Here is an 18,910-nt window from a genome sequence, read left to right on the forward strand (position 1 = left end):
ATTTAAGAGTGAATGATAGCAAGCTCAACTGTCCCAGGCTAATGTCTCAAGAAACTTCAGGACCAAATCCATAAAACTCAGCCATTGAAGCTGCCCAGTCTTTACACCTTTCACTTTGATGCAAAGGAATTAACGATGATTGTTTTGCTTGTCCTTTTGTACGCACATGCTTCACATCATATATATATTGAAAACTGCTGAAAAGGGATGCATCGTGTTGGGAGAACCTGCCAGGTGCCAAGATGCTGTTACGGAACTGTAGACCCCAGGAACGCATAGCTGTGAGGACTTAGATCTGAAAACAGATGCGTGGACTCTACTTTGCCACGTGCCAGCCCATCATAAACTAGAAGAGATCAGTAAGTTTAAAAATCTCTAGGGAGAAAGCTATGCAAAAGACAGAAACTAAGATTAGGATAGCCCAACTGTGACAATGATTTAATGCATAAATGGCAGAAGAATAGTAATACCTTTTGTTAAATGGGGTAGCCTGAGATCATTACACTTGTTCCTACTACCCGAGGAGTGGAATTCTAGATATATAATTGACTACCTCCACTCTTCCACCCCCCTCCCTCTATAAATGTTCAAAGAAATATGTTTTTTCATGAAAATTTAAGATGCTAGGAAACTAAAACAGCTGAGCTTTATTCTCTCTTTCAACTATACAACCCTTCTTCAGACTGCAGCTGATGTAATTGTCCTTATCTATTTCTGTGAAGCCCCCTTCCCCTCTTGCCCTGAAGAAGCTCTTCTGTTGTACTGTATCTTGAGTAATATCATTTAAATCTAGCTTGAACTATTATTTGGTATAACTCCTCTACTATGGTGGCACTTCTGGGAAGGGTAAAGCAAGATCTTGCTGAAATTCATGGCTGATTTTTGGCAAGATAAATGCAGAATTGAAATTCCCAATAGTGAAACAGTATCCTACAAGGCATGTGCTATAAAACTGTGTTTTAATTAATGTACATTATATTGAAATAGAAGTCGTGTGTGTTTTTATTTTTTTCCTCCCAACTACGGCAGTGTGGCCAATTAGGAATGAGATACATCAGGCTGGCAGATAGAAGGTATATCTATAAAAGTGAATCTTATCCCACAATGTAACTGATGTCAGAAAAGGAAAAACACATTGTTAAATCCAGTGCTCCACTGCAAATACTTAACTACACATGATTATTTTTGAGTGCTGAAATATCTTTTGCCCACTAAAAATGCTGTCATTATGCTTAAGAAAGTAAAAGCAAGGTAAGTGACAAACAAAACAAAGCAAGTAGTTTTTTTTTTTTTCTTTTTTTTTTTTTTTTTCTCATGAAAGCTAGATATTAAATAATCTGGCCTGGATCATTCTCTCCCTTTCCTGTCAGTGTGGAATCATCCTTTTCAGTATGGATTTTGATGCTTTGTCCCATTTACGTTGAAATGCTAGTAAGTTAATGCAGGAAAAACCTCTGAAGAGTTTCTAGGGCAACATTTAAAAGGGAATTTGAGAGACAGTCTTATTAAAATGTCATGGAAATTATATGCCTTTAGTAGAGTTAAGAAAGGGGTCAAAACCTACTCTGAGGGTATGCCAATGGCATGCAGTCTAGTTTGGGGAAAAAAACAAGAATGAAAACCACTGAAGACCCTCCAGATGCAAGCAAGCAGACAGCAGGATAGGTGCCAAAGTGGGCTGAGGTCAGCATATGATGAGGAGCTGGAAGCTGTGACTTCTGGTACCCAGCATGCTCAGAGCTCAGTGGGAGCAGCAAGCCCTTCCTAGAAAAGAGGCAAGTTGTCACCAATCAGCTGTTAGCAATGTGTTTTCCCTCTGTGAGAGGTAACTGCTTCCTGCTGTTGCCTTTCGCAGAGCTCTAACTAGTAGGCTTAAACCCTAATTTGGGAAATAATAATTGCTCTAAAAATCACTGCAAAGCTTTCACCTCTTGCTTTGGATGGCATTTTCTGTGCTTTTTGTATGAACCTTTTGCCTTCTGGTCATTGTTCACTTTCGCTACCTCTCAGAACTTGTGTAGTAAAAATGGAGGAGAAGAGGCCTAATAACACTATCGCTATGGGAAGAAACTTACAAAGTTTGTCATAGTAGTATATCACTTGATTGATTATGTAAGGTGCAGGCAGTATATTTAACTGTACCAGTGTCCGGGGGAAGGAAGATATGTTGTGGAATTCTGCAAAGATCAGTAACTCTCACAAAATCATGAAGCAAACTTAATCACCTCATTTTGCTTCCTAATTTAGTTACTCAAATGTTCAGTGCAAACAAAACGGAAAAGATGAAAGAAAACTCAGGAGGACATCTGAGTACAAGATATTGATATAAATAGAGAGACTGGGAAAAGTAGTTGTGACTGTTTCATTTTTCTACTCCAGGAAAACCAGTCAGAACAGGACTGTGCAGGAAAAGCACTGCCATAAACTCTTGCTGAGGGAGAAATTGGGACACAGCTCAGCACTGTTTGTTTTCACGTAGGTTTAGATAATAAAACGCAGAAGGCTTGAAAACGAGATTTGATTTACTATTGTTCAGAAACCACATTTTCTTAGGTCTGCAAGTTTCAGCTGTCACTACATTTTTGCTGGGGTTTTGATTTTTTGCTTTTCTTTACGTATTTTTCCATCTGTAGTTTCTGTTTGGGAAACAGTAGCAAGGAAGCAAAGTCGCTCACTTCATTCATTTTTTCCCCTCATTGTTTGGCAGGTGGAAAGCATAGATTTACTGAGCTGAACTGGATCAGCTGAAGAAGTGGAGGAAGAGAAACAAAAGTACAGCACCACTGAAAAGAGCGTCAGCGCTATCTAGCAGCATCACCACAGCAACCAGAAAATACAATTAGGAGACGAGGGCTAGAGCAGAGAAGGTGAAAGTGCGGCTCCTTACCTTTGGACAGAAGGCAGCAAAATAATTATGCAGAACAGAAAAGAGTATTGGATGGACCTAGCCAAACTGTGGCAAAGGGAAGTGTCCCTTCAGTAACAGGAATGTGCCACTGTTTATGCACTGGAAAGGGGAGTGCCATGAGATCTACTGAAGAGACTATTTCTGTGGTTGCTTATCTACACATGTTTGCATCCCTGCTGGAACTGAATTAGGTGGTACAGGCCTCTTGGACCAGTAGGTATTGGATTTTTTCTGTACAAGGTGTACCTGGCACGAGAGCTGGAAGACACCACAGATCTTTCACGGAGACTTGAAGAAACTGAGACAATCTCCGGCCCTTCCCTTCTGTAACAGCCTGCTATACCATGGGATGTAGGCAAAGCTCTGAGGAGAAAGAGGCAGCGCGGCGGTCCCGGAGGATTGACCGCCACCTGCGCTCTGAAAGTCAGCGACAACGAAGAGAGATCAAGCTCCTTCTCCTGGGTACCAGCAATTCTGGGAAGAGTACTATTGTAAAGCAGATGAAAATCATTCACAGTGGTGGCTTTAACTTGGAGGCTTGCAAGGAATACAAACCTCTGATTATCTATAATGCAATTGACTCCCTCACACGCATCATTCGGGCTCTAGCCACCCTTAAGATAGAATTTCACAATCCTGACAGAGCATATGATGCTGTACAGCTCTTTGCCCTGACGGGCCCAGCTGAGAGCAAGGGCGAGATTACTCCTGAGCTTCTGGGAGTCATGAAACGGCTCTGGGCAGACCCTGGTGTGCAGGAGTGCTTCTGTCGCTCCAACGAGTACCACCTAGAGGATAATGCTGCATACTACTTAAATGACCTAGAAAGGATCGCAGCACTGGACTACATCCCTACAGTGGAAGACATTCTGCGCTCTCGGGACATGACCACGGGGATTGTAGAAAATAAGTTCACCTTCAAAGAGCTGACTTTCAAAATGGTGGATGTGGGTGGACAGAGATCTGAACGCAAAAAATGGATCCACTGTTTTGAGGGGGTTACAGCAATAATTTTCTGTGTGGAGCTGAGTGGATATGACTTGAAGCTGTATGAAGATAATCAAACAGTAAGTGCATCTTCTGCTCCTTATTCCCTTGATATATCTTTTCCGTTCTCCCTCCCCAGTGTTCGGACTCTTCCCTTTGTTTAGACAGTTATCCCAATTGGATAGGTTTTAAAAATGTAATTGTTTGATGTTATTATTGAGGTGCTCCTCAAATGACAGCAGAAATTTTTGGTTTGTGCTTTTTGCTATATGTTCAAGTTTATCTGGTTAAGCATTATTTCAAATATCACTTATGACAGTGTATATCCTTGTGTACAGGATGATTAATTTGGGCATTGTTTTGTGAGTCCTAGGAAACCTTGAATCTAAAATAGTGAAACTTGTTTCTTTTTTTTTTTCTTTTTGTCTCTAGGATTTTTATCAGGATTTGGGATAACATGAAATTAGTTTTTTTTTTTTTTTTTTTTTTTAAATCAAATACAGCTTTTAATTAAAATGGAACCTTAAATATAAAATGTTCTTTGCTTTTGTCTATATGGCTGATTTGCCTTGTCCAATGAATAACTACTTCTGTTTAATTCCCCTTTAATGCTATTGTTAGTCTCTGGTTTGCACAGCATGCAAATACAGTAACTATGGAAATATTTAAGCACACTTACATGTACGCAGCTACATATTTGCTATCACATTTACTTTGGTTGAGTTGAACTTCACAGGGTTTTATTTAAACTCTTGTTTGACAGCCTTGTAAAATGTGCTTAAGAGATGGGAGTTTATTAGCTAGAAACATAGAATGATTTTTATCATCTTGTGGTTCCTAAACATGCTCTATTTGCATTTGAAAATAGCCGCCCTTAGGAAGAATTAAAGTCTGTACTGTAAAAGCAAAAAGTTAACTTAAAAAGTTGTTTGCTTATTTTTACTCTTCTGTGAAGTCTTGTCTGTTCAAGATCTGGGTTCTACATACCAATTCCTTCCCCCCCAAACCAGCATAAAATGAGAAGATCACTGAAGATAATACATAAAGCTATTCCCTGCACATCCCATGCACATAGGAAATTGGTTGTTAAAGTATCATTTTATACAATCTATTATAATTATTCATACAATGATGTGAAATTATTTCAATCCATTTGTACTTCTAACTCCGTTGTCAAGGTTTTAGGTTGCCAGTTTCTGGTTGCTAATATAGTTTTTTTTACAGAGTTTTTTTTTTTCTTATTTAAAAGGAGCTAAGTGATAAGTTTGAGAAGCAATTATACTTAGGTTTGAACCAAGACTACAGAATAGTTTCCAGAAATAATCCTTTTGTTTTACAAGCTTGCCTTATATGGTTGAATCCCTTTTGCATGCACTTTCTATGATTCTTCAAGGAAAAAAATATTATTGTCAAGAACATTTGCCTAAGCTGAATTTTGACCAAATGTTTCCAATTTATTGCAAATGGAATGCTCGTTATGAGCTCCTAGTTAACATTCTATCTTACCAGAGAAAATGTTTGTACCTATGAATAGACTTAGAATAGGAAACAGAAACATTTTAGTGAATAAAAATTATGCTGTGGAAGAAAAACGGGCACCTTCATATTTAAGATAATAGTTGACCTTCTCTTCTTGGTAAGAAAATAAGCTATCATGGAAACATCCGAAGATGCCATGTACTTCCCCCCCCAATTTCCCAAACTCGTGATTTAGAATAGCAAGCGAAGTCCAATTGTTTGCAAACACATTAAGCCATCATACTTATCCAGAATAGAAACGTGCACAACAATCCTCTTGATGAATTAAGGGTGAGAAGGGGAGAACTGCACTAATGTGAAACTCTTTTATTCATGATTAAAATGTATTCTAGACTTAGCACCAGACATCACATCTAAATGCTATTTGGCACAGGATGTAACTTTTACGATTTCATGTTTCCTTTCCAGAAAAAATGGCAAATAATGCTTCTAAATCTGAAGGTAGAATATTTACTGAGAACCTAACCTAGCATTTGGATGCTCAATTTGGCTTACTCTAGGTAAAACAGTCTGCTTTATATATTCCGTTTTGAGCATTCAACTGCAAGTATCTGAATATTCCAGCAACTTCACATATCTACATGTTAAGTAAAAATGTACAGTCATTAAATTAAACATTGTGCAGGATTACATAACACTCATCTTCCAGTCTGCAGGGAAAGAACAAAATCTGTCAGTACTACAATGTAACAACTTTTCTGAGGGAGAAATGTGTCTCTGATATGAGTAACTTCAAATGCTTCTGTTCTGAGGTCTGTTACTTAAATGCCTATGAAAACTCAAGGGGAAATAAAAAAGAATGCTTTGAAAATAAATAGGCAATGTAGTTTCAGTTGTGTGGAGGCGTAATACTACTCGTAACAGTCTTGGTTGTGGTCACTGCTTACACAGTAGATTGTCTATCTGCCTGCCTTGGGGAGCATGCCTGGGACGTTCCGATGCCAGGATCAGTTTGGATTTGTACGCTGTAGTAACTTCTGCTTTGCAGAGAGCACTGCAGGCACTCTCGAGTTCACGTTCTGCTGACCAATGCTACAGTTTGCTGGTATCCATGAATAGCAGGCCTGAGAAACACTTAGACTGGGGGAAAATGTGCCAGACTGAATTTTTGGGAATTCTCAAATTAAAGACTAAGAAGTTCTCCTTTATAAAACACCTTATTCTGTACCCATAGGCTCAACCGCTATTAAAGGGAAACTGAATTTAAATACAGATAACCTCTTCTTCCTCTTCATCTCTAAGACAAGTTCTAATATTTAGTTTGTGAGTCACAGTAATGTTTTTGACTACTACGCTGTGATCAACAGCGTCTTTTGATAGTGCTCTGGGAGGAATGTAGGAAGGAATAATTCCTAATGAGTGTGACAGGGCAGATCTGTAGTTAAACTAATGAAGGCAATCAGATATGGAAAAACAATTATCTTACGAGTGTTATGTGGCTAATCATTCAGGTTTTATGCCTTTTGAAGTATATAGACATGTTGGTATTTGCATCTCAGCAAGGTGTACAGACATCCCAAACTAGTGGCTAGAAAATAAATTAATCTTATTATGTTTTAATCATAGAATTTGACTTGTAAATGAAATATCATATCCCAGATTTTCCACTGGGTTATGTTAGTAGTAAATGCACTGAATCCAGAGAGATGAATAAGACCAATGTCAGTATCTGGAATTTAGATATTCATTTCTGGTACTCTTTTTGAGCTTTTCTTATGATTCAGTTTGTACTGACTGCTGTTAAGAGCCTTGATTGCATGCGACTTTGATGTAAAGAGGAACTGGAATCCTGCTAAGTTTTTATTTTAAAGCTAGATCTGAAATAATATTTAATAGATTAGGGGATTCAGTCATCTTCAACTCCACGTATACATCATACGACTAAAATAAAAGGCCCTGAGAAATATCAGATCAAAGAAAATTACTTTAGCGAGAAGAAGGTTAACTAATTTTGAGTGGCATTCTCAGGTTTGTCTAGATTTCTGTTGTACTTCCATCATTGTGTCCATGTGTCTGAGCCTATTCAATGAGTATTTAATTCCGTAAGTGACTTTTGCAAATTTTTGGTGTGTGTGTGAAGAATTTCTACAAATTCCTTGTCAGCTTTGCTTGAATTAGCTTCTTCTTGTTTGCTTTTGTTAGTATAGCTTATCCTGTATGTAGTATTTCCTAATTCTTTTATTCTGTACTGCTTTTTTTTTTTTTCCCTCCGCTAATCCACTGCACTTCCATCTCCTTCTCTGTACTGTACGAACTGATTCACCATTTGCTGTCCTACATGCAGACATGTGCTTCATTGTCTGTGCATCCTTGTCTTGGTACTGACGCTGCCTCATAACAGATCACTGTATCTGATTTTTTGTTTGGTAACCTCCTCTTGACATGAGAAACATTGCCCCTAATTCTTTCTATTCATTTTCAGAGGGGCTGAGAAAAACATCTCTTATTTAAATCTAGACACTGACTAGGGCAATGTTGGCTTTTTGCAATTCTTCAGACTCTTCCTGCCTTGCATTTCAGATTTAAAAATCAAAAAGAAGTAGACTGTGGGGAGAAAAATCAATATATTCCGAAAGCCTGGAGAGCTCATCTATGATTTTTTTTTAAATTCTTTTTCTACAATCTGATGTTTTTTGTTGCTGCTACTTATAGCAGTACTGAATTATGAAATTCAGAATTATTTGTCTCTCAGCTCTTAAGAATTATATTGTCTCTCAGCTCTTATGTGTCCGTAACTGCTGTCCAAGTATTTGCTGATATAAAAACAAATAAAAATCTACAGACATTTTTGATCTGCGGAGAAATAAGAGCACGGATGAAAAATGTGAGAACAGTTGTCTTCCTGAAACTCCCACTTAAGTGGCAAAGAGGAGGAGGGCTACTAACAGCATTTCAGGATGATCTTGACTATGTACTCATTTAAAAACAAAAAAAAAAAGGGGGGGGGGGGAGTGTTTAAAAAAAAAAAAAACTATGTTTGGCCCATTTTTCTGTGCTGTAGTTATGTGTTTTTGTGTGGTGGTGGTGGTGTTTTGTTTTTTTTTAAATCCAAACACAACCATAACTTCTTTGTTGAGAGAGCACTGCATGTTCTAGGTGTGCTGAATACACAATAGCGTTAAACAGCTCTGATAGCTAAACTAAAAGAGAACCTACACTGACAGATCACTTGAACTGCTGTATGGAGACTCATGAAAAGAAGACCTACAAATAATAGGGTTGCTGAGTTCCTAAAATGCTTCCTAGTGTAGTAACTATGGTGAAGAGAACTATTAAATGAAACTTATCCACTGTCAAACATAACTTACTGTGACAATTAAGCAAACAATCTATAAGAATACAGTATCTTCCATGTTTCCTGCTGACAGAATTGGATAAAACCTATACACAAGCCTTGTCTTTGAAGATGTGTTGAAATAATGATTAAGAAATATGTTAAAAATTGGGGGGGTGAGGACAAAAAAATGAGTGGAAGACAGAACCCTTCTTTTTTTTTTTTTCTTCACCAGAATAACAGTATTTTCCTGTTTATCTGTGGTTATCTGCAAACCTGATTTGTGTCCATTTTCAATCCCACAATCTTACATGTGCTTTCCTGCCTAACATGCAGCAAGCATAGTTTTATCTTTCTGTGCACATACCTAATACGACTCAACCAGGTACAGGTGCTGTCTCTTTTTGACATGATTGCAAAATTGGTTTGTAGAATATGTTTGGAATGCTTTTCTTTCTTTCTTTCTTTTTTTTTTTTTTTTTTCATAACAAAGTTATTATTCCTGACGAGCACTCTGAGAAGGTTGCCTTAAGGGCTTTTTATATCCCCACACTAATTTCTACCACATTATATCAAACACATTACATGTCTTAATTTCCAAGGTCCTTAACAGCTGCTTGACCTATTCCATCTTTTATTCTATAGTAAGATGTCACCTCTGGCCTTTGATAATGTTAGCATCCACCATCTGCTTGTTAGACTTTTCAAGTGATCTTTTCGCTTTTACCCTTTGAATCCTGTGCCTAGGAGGAGTTTCCTGTTAATATCCGTCTCATCTTTATTCAAACTTTTCTCCTTAAGTTAATGTGATGCTAGAGAATGTTAAATAATCTTTACTCTCTCATGTTACTACACCTGCTTCTCACCATAAAAAGTAGTTTTGCAGTTTCTTTGAAAGTCTCCATCTGTGTGCACTCAGATGTGTTGCATATCTACTACATACGATGGATACTTTTCAATTTCCTTGTACAGTGTATAGCTGCAACAGCATTCTAGATAATAAAGATTCTTCAAAAGTACAGTAATAAAGTAAATAATGAATAAGTTAAATACGAATGCATGACTTAATTCCTGAGATCAGTAGTTCTACAAGACTCACATGATGCACGTATGTCTCCTTTTTCTGAAAATGGCAGTAATTCAGTAACTTTAAAAATATCAATGTTAAAAATGCTTGCAAATAACTTAAGGTTTAGTTAATTTTTATTCCCTTTCTTACAGCCATTGCATGTGAGTGGAAAAATGACACTTTAGCCTTTTTTGAGGTTACATTTTTAGTGTAGCATCTTCAAAAGAAGATGAATGCAGATGAAAGATGACAAAATACTGCAGCAAATAGTTCAGACTGCAGCAGGCCTTATGCAAACCAAATCTTTATATGCAAACCAAATCTTTGGGATCATAATGGAGCCTTTCAAGTATCTGGTGGTAATTTGCTTGGAAGGTCTTCTGTCATAGGCCAATTGTTTGAATACACTGAGAAGGAATTGTGATAAAGGCCATATGTATGTTAATAGCATTCTTTATCAGTGGTAAAAATCCATATTGGCAAATGTTGATTTAAGTGAAACATCTTTCTGACAAAGTAAGTCTCTTGGGAACCTGAGAAAAAAGATTGACTTAAACTGCTCAGGTGTTCTTGGTTTTGCAAAGCATTTCCATTTCAAGATGTTTCATGGAGAATTTTGCGTGGGAGTGAAGCCTAGATGACTTCAGCATTCATATGTGTAATCTTTCAGCATTGCAAATGGAATTGTAGCCTTGCCTTTTTTTCAGTCTGAAAGCAATATATATTTTTCTTTATAAAGTTTAAGTTTACACAGATATCTTCAAGACTCTAGCTTGAAGGCTTCTATCAAGCATATATATTCTAAAATATGTAAATATCAGTAAGCTATTGAAAATACGTAAAAGAATGATCACTTAAGATCTAATTTGCAATGCTTTCTACTATATATTATTGCAAGTCTGAAGATTAATTATGCTGAATAATGTAACTGAAAATCATATGGACACACAGGACAGAATTATCCTAAGTATTCTATGGGCTTCAAGCTCAGAGTTGTGGAGGTGGAGAGATATGGATACTGTCAGGTAAATAAAAAGAACCTAAGTAAAGAATAGAATACATTGTTCTGTAACATTACCACCCCCCAAACTATAAAAGGAAAAAAAAAAAAAAGCAAACAAAACAAAAACAAACAAACAAAAAAAAACCCACCCAACAACCCAACAGAACGCTGATTTCAGTAATGCCTATTAATCTAGTGTGCAGATAATTTTTTTGTAATGAGAGTTAAACTATCCACTAGAGTAGTGTGCCTGAACAAAGAGACACCTGCCAAGCACTTGCAGAATTGTAATGAGTCGGTAGAAAAGCCAATGCCGCTGTCTGGTTAGTTTAGTCAGTATGAACAGAAAGCACCTCCTGTTTCACAGCTAGAGAAAGTGATTGTATGATCTTGACAGCATCTCATCTATAAGAAATTAACTTGTGGAGGAAAGGAACTGATTTTTTCAGCCTTGATCAACTGTGTTGGAAAGTCAAGATCTTCCAAAACACTTTCTCATAGAAAATAAGTGAAGTTAGGGCATATGTCATAAAGCAAATATAGGAGGTAGAAGGAGAGTTTACCAGAGCAATAAAGGTTTCTCCTATGTAAAGATGGTTATTTGCTATGAAACTCTCAAGATTTTGCTTTTTAATAAGTGATTTTTAATAAAATATTATTTAACTGTCCTTGTGGAACCTCTTGAACAGTAAGAAATTCAACAACTATTAAGGACTGTGGGATATACATGCCAATCATAACCAAACCTTTCAGAACATATGTGCATACATGCCAATCATGACCAAACCTTTCAGAACATATGTGCAGTAGTTTTCAAGTGGGCATAGAAGCACTTGTATATTTTCATAATACTACATGATGTCTACTTAATAATCACAGGAACTAAGTACTTTAAGAGAAAAGAAAAAAATTCATCTTGATCTGGAAAAGAAGCAACTCTGCTATTCCCTGAAGTCCAATAAGCCTTAAAAACTAGCAGAGACCAGAACAAACAAGGAGGATCCCTACTGTTTGTGCAACTTTGCAATGAGTTTTGGTGTGGTGGATTTGGTTGAATTTTGTTCTTTTATTAAAAAAATCTCATTTTAGGTAAATATATTCTTCTATCATCTTTTTTTTTTTTTCTAGTAGTAGAAGTGTAACTTTGCATACACCTGAATTTTCTGTACTGTTGGGATGACAATCCAAAAATCCTCCAGGATGTTAGAACACTTCTCCAGTATGTATTTCCAATACATTTAACAGGGTTTCTGAAATCCTTGATGACTTGGTAGACAGCTGGCCTTAGCTGGTAACAAAATATATAAATAACGTGAACTAGCTTACATGTATTATTGCAGATGTGTGAATTTGAAAGGCTCTGTAACTTACAAGGATAACAGAGACGTTAGATACAGCTCCTGGAGCTGTGAGTGTAGGAAGGCACTGCTTCCTGAAATGGAGTGTGGTGGAGAGAACTCTTCTTGTTGCCATTGTTTAGTGGAGTTGCTCATTCTTTAGGGAGTATGGGGGACAGGGGAAAAGGTTGATCTGAAATTTTACTCCCAAATTGCTACAGTACTCACTGTTCTTGCCACCAAAGGGGCACGTCTGCCCTGTGCCATTCGCTTACTAAACTATCTACTTTGGAAGCTGGTAACAGAAGAACTTGGAAAACAGTTGACAAGCTTTAACTATGAAAATTGTCTGACAAGAAAATAAGAAGTGGTCTTGAATACTAAAAACCCTACAAGGTTTGATAGGATTAGTAACAAGTTAAATAATAGAGAAGACAAAATCATGTGTGAAATCTATAAATAGTAAGTGCCCGTTCTTTGAAAAGCATTACAAGGCGTGTAGCAAATACTTAATCATCTTGAAGGTATTACTACTAACATCGCATTCCTTGTAACAGTGCTTAAAATAGCTTTCATGAATAGCTTTTGTTGCTAGTCTACCTGCAGAGGACAAAAACTGGGAGAAACTAGTAACGTTGACTAGGATATGCAAGTACATGAGGAAAAAAACAAAAACATAGTGGGAATAAAACAACATGGCTCATACAAAGTGAAATCATACCTTCTAGAGTTGATTGTGTGTGGTCGTTTCTTTGTTTTCTGGGGTTTGGTTTCTTTGGGGGGATGGAGATGAGGGGGTGGATCAAGAAGCATGCAGGGAAGTGAATCCAGATGCTGACTGTATTTTACCTTGCAAAAAGGATTTTGACAAAGTCTTTCCATAAGAAACTAGGCTGCTACAGAATGAAAGGTTTGTTGTGAGTGAACAACTGATTAGAGATGGGAGGAGCAGGATTTGATGGACAACTCCTTCAGAGGAGGAGGCAGTAGAGGAGCAGTAGATGCTCAGCAATTTACGCTATTTAATATATTTCTAAAGGACATAAAAAAGCTGCTGTTTAGTCTGACCTGCTACTGATATTTTCAGTAGTAGTTCTGATATTTATTCTGCTACGCTATCCTTTAATAGGAAATTTCATTTGTTCTCATGCTGGAGGACTAGATCCTTGGATACTTATCTCGGGTATGACTATCATCCCTGGTGACGTGCCTTGCACAAGTAATGGTTTGTTTTTCTGTATCCACTTCTCTGGTTTTCATAGTTCTTTTGGGTTTTCTTTATGTGGAACCGAGTGTCAGCTATCTGCCACGGCTTTGGTGCATAGACTTGGAATTTCACGTTGTTATTTCTTAAAGGTATTAAATACATTTCTAGCTTTTCACTTTGTGGTGAGAAAAGCAACAGAAATATGGTTTATTTAAAAAAAATAAAAAAATAAAAAAGGAAGAGATCCTAGTATTAAGTGACCTTTGTTTTTAGGGGAATATAATCAAATAAGAGTTTATAAGAATACTAACCTTAATACTAGGACGAACTTTGTCAAGAGAGAGGTTCCTGGATATTTGATCAACCCAACTTAAATCTATTTTTTTTTCTGAAAATTTATTATTGTAGTAGTAATAATAGGAGAGAATTATACATATTCTTACAAAATCTTACGTATCTTCAGTCTTTTTTATTACAGTATTTCCCTGCTATGGAATATGTATTTGTGTTCTATTTTAAAATACTTATCTAAAGGATTCTCCACTATATATCAGCATGTACAATACTTTCTAGCCATGTCAGATGTGCTTTTATTTTTTATATTTATTTGTTGGGAGTAGCAGCAGCCAGTCAGCATCCTTCCTTTCTTCTCAGAGATCACACTTCTGGGTGTGCTGAAGGCCTTGAGTGTGTATTTGTAGTAAGCCCTGTGTGACTGGCTTTACTGGACACTTGAAGCACAGGCATTCTGTTTGTGCATGGTGCCCTGCCTGCACAGCTGACTGACTACAGAATAAGAGAGTTGATGGCAGCAGACTGCTGCCACCACCAGAATGACTTGGGGTGGAGGAGTTGCGGGCCAAATGAACCATCTTGTCAGGGCAACGTTGTCCATGGACCAGTCACTGACCGTTGTTGTCCTGTGGAGCACCATAAGACTGCTCTTTCTCTCCTCTTCATCGTGGTGGTGTCTGGTTTTTTTTTGTTTTTGTTTTTGTTTTTTGTTTCTTAACCATCAACTATCTACTGTCTCACCGCAGATTGGATTTGAGGTTAGACAGATCTTTGTCATTCGATGACTGTTCTTTTCTTTCTCATGACAAGTAATGGATGAGACAGCATATGTATATTCCATGGAGATATATATGTATGTTTATTGTGCATTGCCAAGACTTAAGCCTGATTCTCGGGACAGACTTTTGAGCATCAAAATTCATTTTTTTTTATAGCTATTAATAGGCTTAGTTGAATTTCAAACCTGTCAACCAATGACAGTGTCCCCTGATTATACTTCAAAATTAGCAGACAATGAATAACTCCTCCAATTAATTCAGTTCTCAAACTCCTGTCACTAATTTTTTAGCTATTTGATCTTGATGCTGTCCTTTCTTTCTATTATTAAACTGGTTGAAACAACTTGCTTTCTAAATACACAGTCCAGTTTCTGTGCTTTTTCTCATTACTTACTGATTGGTCATATTGTAATTTATAAATAGGAACCAACCACCAACCATTTATCATCAGTAGAAACAAACTATTGATAATAGTTTAACACTAGTTAGCATAAAATCCATGTAACAGAAGTGGCATTTTTAGAAGCAAGAATCCATCAAGCCATCCATTAGTTTGGAGGAGAATGCTTATGACTAAACTAATTTTATAGAATAACATGGTATCTCATAGGTATGCCACATCTACTTCAGGACAGCCTGGCTCTGAGCATTTTTTTCAGAACCCCTCCAGTTTAACAACCTTATGTTCTCTTCTTCTGCTGTTTCCCTGGCAACATGGCATGGTAGAGTGTCATATCAGTCGACAATGAGTTTTGCTTCAGCTGGGTCCTGCCAAAGCTAGCACTGCTTCTAGCAAGCTGAGCTTTCTCACAGCAACTGTGACACTGCAATGAGAGCTTCTTTCCATTCATGTTTGCCAAAATCAGTTCGAATTTCATTGCTGTAAACGTTTATGCAGTAGTGCCTTGATCACATTGGCTAGGGATGTCATTGCACTTACCAGAATAGACTAAATTTTATAATGCCTTTTAATATTAGGTATAGTCAAATAGCATGAATTCTGGCAGTGGTTCTGATGGCAGTTTGCACTGTGCCTTTTCTGTTCTTCATATTTAAAAGGAACGCAGTTATTAGAAATTTAAAATCAACAACAACAAAACATACTTGCAATAAGGAAAACAATCAAAATTAACTGGATTCTGAAAGTTAAAGGAAAAAAAAATCCAAGGCTGACAAAACTAAATGTAATGTGGCTGTGTCTAAAATATCCTGGAGGCACTGTGCCGCAGAGCATCTGGCTGTCATTGCTTCATTGCTATCCAGAAATCCAGACTGAGACTTAAAGCATTTCAAAAGGTTAATTTGTTTTGTTTAGAAAAAAAAACAAACAAAAACAAACTCGTATACTAATCAGGTACTTAGCAATCTGAAGGACCAACAAAAAAGGCAAAAGCCTCAATAAAAAAGAAGTACAAAAAGCTAGAGCGTAGGTTAGATAAATTCCAGATTGAAATAGCATTTCTTTTGATTTTTTCCTCATAGAGGAGTCCAGATCTGTGTAAGGCATGCAATAGGATCACATGTTCAGAAGCAATGAGAGAAAAATCAAAGGGTAGATGACTCAGATGAATATTTTGATATATCAACCGTTAGAGCAGCTGAAGTCATCCTACATAACTAAACCTTGCTGTAAGATATGTTGTATGTGTATCTGGGTAATAAAAGTAGGAAATCGATACTGTTGTTACAAGGAAGACATCACAAACGTCTGTATCTGACTTTGGACAGAATGCTAGATTTTTATGAGCTATTTGGGGCATTGTTAGCAAATGGTTAAGTATTAATGTTACGTTCTACATTTTTTTTCTTCTGCAGAAGTCAGAGAATAGGCCACTAGGACATGAATAATTTTGTCTCTAAATAGGATCGCTTTATATATTAGAATTCTTAAATTATTTGTGACAGGAATTAGGTCCTCAGTTGATTTGTTATATTTTCTTCAAGTATGAAAGATCATGGATACATGGTAGAATGTGGTTAACTTTAATTCTTACTCTTATTCTTGCCCTCTCCATCACTCCAGTATTTATTAGCAGCTGCTTTTTGGTGCTCTTTTTTATGTTATGTTTATCACAGTGAATTATTCATTATCTTAGAAGATGCTAGAACAGTTCAAGGATAAGGAATAAAAAGCTTGTGCTTGACAGAAGTAAAACAAATTGTAGGAAATACTGAATGTCATAAATGCCCAACGGACATACTAGAACAATCAGCTAGTTTTATTAGTACAAATAGATTAGCAATAGTGTAAGTAAGAATGGTGTAGAAAACAGTTCTGCAAAATATAAAATTAGATTATGAAAATTATTATTTTTACACTATCATATATGTGGTTAAATATTTGAAGTCTTTGTTTTACTGAGGAATAAGGTAAATGCTATAGAATTCCAGCGGATTGGGCTGCAGATGGTGACATAATTTTAATAACAATATTTTTCAAATAAAGTGAATGAGAATACTATTACCAGTGAACTTAATATGAGCAAAGCCAGGATCCGTATTTTGTTTGTTTTGCTTTCCTGCAATTAATATTTATACATCATTTGCTAATTGCTACATGTTAATGGTGTTCATTCTCCTTACTAATCCTGCACTTCCTCAATTGTTTCCTTCATTGTTACATGGATCCTGGATGATACCTTTTTGGAAGACTTTGCTTTCTGATTCATAAAGATGACTTTACTGTTTAGGAACTAGTTCTATATATCAAGCAAATGCACCTAAGAACGATATAGATAGGGAAGCTCTTGTACAACTTAAGAGGGTGCAGACTTGTAGGAGAATGGTTTAAGCAGAGGCAGGGTTTACAAAAAATTGAAAGAGAAATTCAGCTGTCACATAATTCTAGAGGAAACACCAGAGCTATCACCTGTAAATGTATTTACAAAGAGAACAGATAACCTAAATGCAAGATTGCTCTACTTTGGAAGCACAAAAAACAGATTCACAGGAAAGCACATTGGAATAAGACTACCAATTTACAATGTAATCATTTCTGTGTAGAGAATTCTTTACTTTTTGGTCATCTGCATATTATGTATCATAGATTAGTGGTTTTATGAACAGTTTTCATGAACACAACAAACTTCTAAAACAGTCAATTTCTGTGCAGTCCATTACACAAAGCTTTTCCAGTTTTTCAGATGTTGTATTACATAGCACATTCTAAAACATCACCTTCTTATAAGGCATGCCTGATGTTAACGTCTTCAAATTTTATTTAAAGTAATCAGATTTTTAACTTTCATATTATGCAAATGTAAATGTTCTTTGACAAAAAAGCTTGATTTTTAAATCAAACTGGAATTTCAAAGTATATGGCTAATTTCAGTTGCTAATTTTCATGTACATTTCTCTTATTGAAATTTGTTTTTTTCTTTTGGACAACCGATTGTCATGGTAATTGAGTCCCTTTCCAATGTGTTAATGCTTTTAAAATGAACTTTAAAAAAATCCAATAGTTTGTAAAGAAATTTACAACAGCCATAATATGACGTATCAGTTTTCTTGCTTACTGATTAGTGACATGGGCTGATGCCTTCAGTTAGAATGACATGATTTGTCAGTCTGTTGTGCTGCCCATCTATTCATGAGAAATAACATAATATTATATAATAATACCTTGGAAGGCTTTCCTACTATAGGTCCTGCAAGTCTTGCCTGATTTCTATATAAAATAATGCCCATAGAAAGAAGGAATTCATTTGTTTCTCTATAAGAGACTGATTAGGAGAGGACAATAACAACTCACTTTAAAAGCCTCATTAGAGAATACTATGCAGCATTTTCACTGGAGAAATCAGCATCTCCTTTAGAAAATCCTTTGAGAATATACATTTTCATCCAGCTAACGGTAAAAACCCAGTATAATGTCCCACTTCTTCTAACTTCCATTTATTAGCTATCATGCATTTATCCAGGATGATGGTTCGAGATGTATTTCATGTCATGCACCTTACAATTCCCAGTTCGTTGTCGCTTGTTCAAGTGATTAAACTAAGAGGAAAAACTGCCGTGTTTATATAACAGTATCAAATCCTTACAATAAAGGAAGTAATAACCAAAAGCATTAGTATGTCATAAGGTCATAAGCATTTATCAAAAATAAAGATATCGGGGAAAATGTATTGGATGGCTAAGAAATTATGAAGATAAAAATTGATTTATCTATCAAACTGGGAAAAGCCAATCTTGCTCTTCAATATGATTGCTTTCATTTCACTGAATTAATCCCTAATCTTGAACATTATCATTATATCACTTTATTTTTAGTGGATGTAGAAGGATGATAGTTCCTGCCAAGAGTGCATCAGTTATACAGCGATGTGGTGCCAAGCAAAGTGAAGCTATCAAGTAAAGATACAGTTGTGGCTCCCCAAAACGATTATGCATTGAACTTGTTTGTTACCCCTATAGTAGACTGCTTATATTTTCCCACTGCTCATTGCCTGGTATCTGAACTCTTTGCCCACACATAAAGTCTTTATGTGAATCTTGATTCTTGCTTTAATTT

The 18,910-nt window shown here is 36.4% G+C and overlaps 2 protein-coding genes across 2 annotated transcripts in view; one reads left to right on the forward strand and one right to left on the reverse strand.

Annotated features, from left to right (window-relative positions):
* Positions 1 to 18,910, reverse strand: part of RSPH14 (radial spoke head 14 homolog) — a gene marked incomplete at its 5' end in the record, with an annotated part of 93,606 nt that overhangs the window by 37,194 nt on the left and 37,502 nt on the right. The gene's annotated exons all lie outside the window — the stretch shown is intronic.
* Positions 1 to 18,910, forward strand: part of GNAZ (G protein subunit alpha z) — a 67,101-nt gene that overhangs the window by 20,659 nt on the left and 27,532 nt on the right. The window contains exon 2 of the mRNA XM_082774433.1: positions 2,708 to 3,975. Coding sequence (XP_082630559.1) covers positions 3,253 to 3,975 — 723 coding nt within the window. The 5' untranslated portion in view covers positions 2,708 to 3,252. The remainder of the gene's footprint in view (positions 1 to 2,707; positions 3,976 to 18,910) is intronic.

This window comes from Aythya marila (assembly GCF_965140915.1).
Source record: "Aythya marila genome assembly, chromosome: 17".
Classification (NCBI taxonomy): domain Eukaryota; kingdom Metazoa; phylum Chordata; class Aves; order Anseriformes; family Anatidae; genus Aythya; species Aythya marila.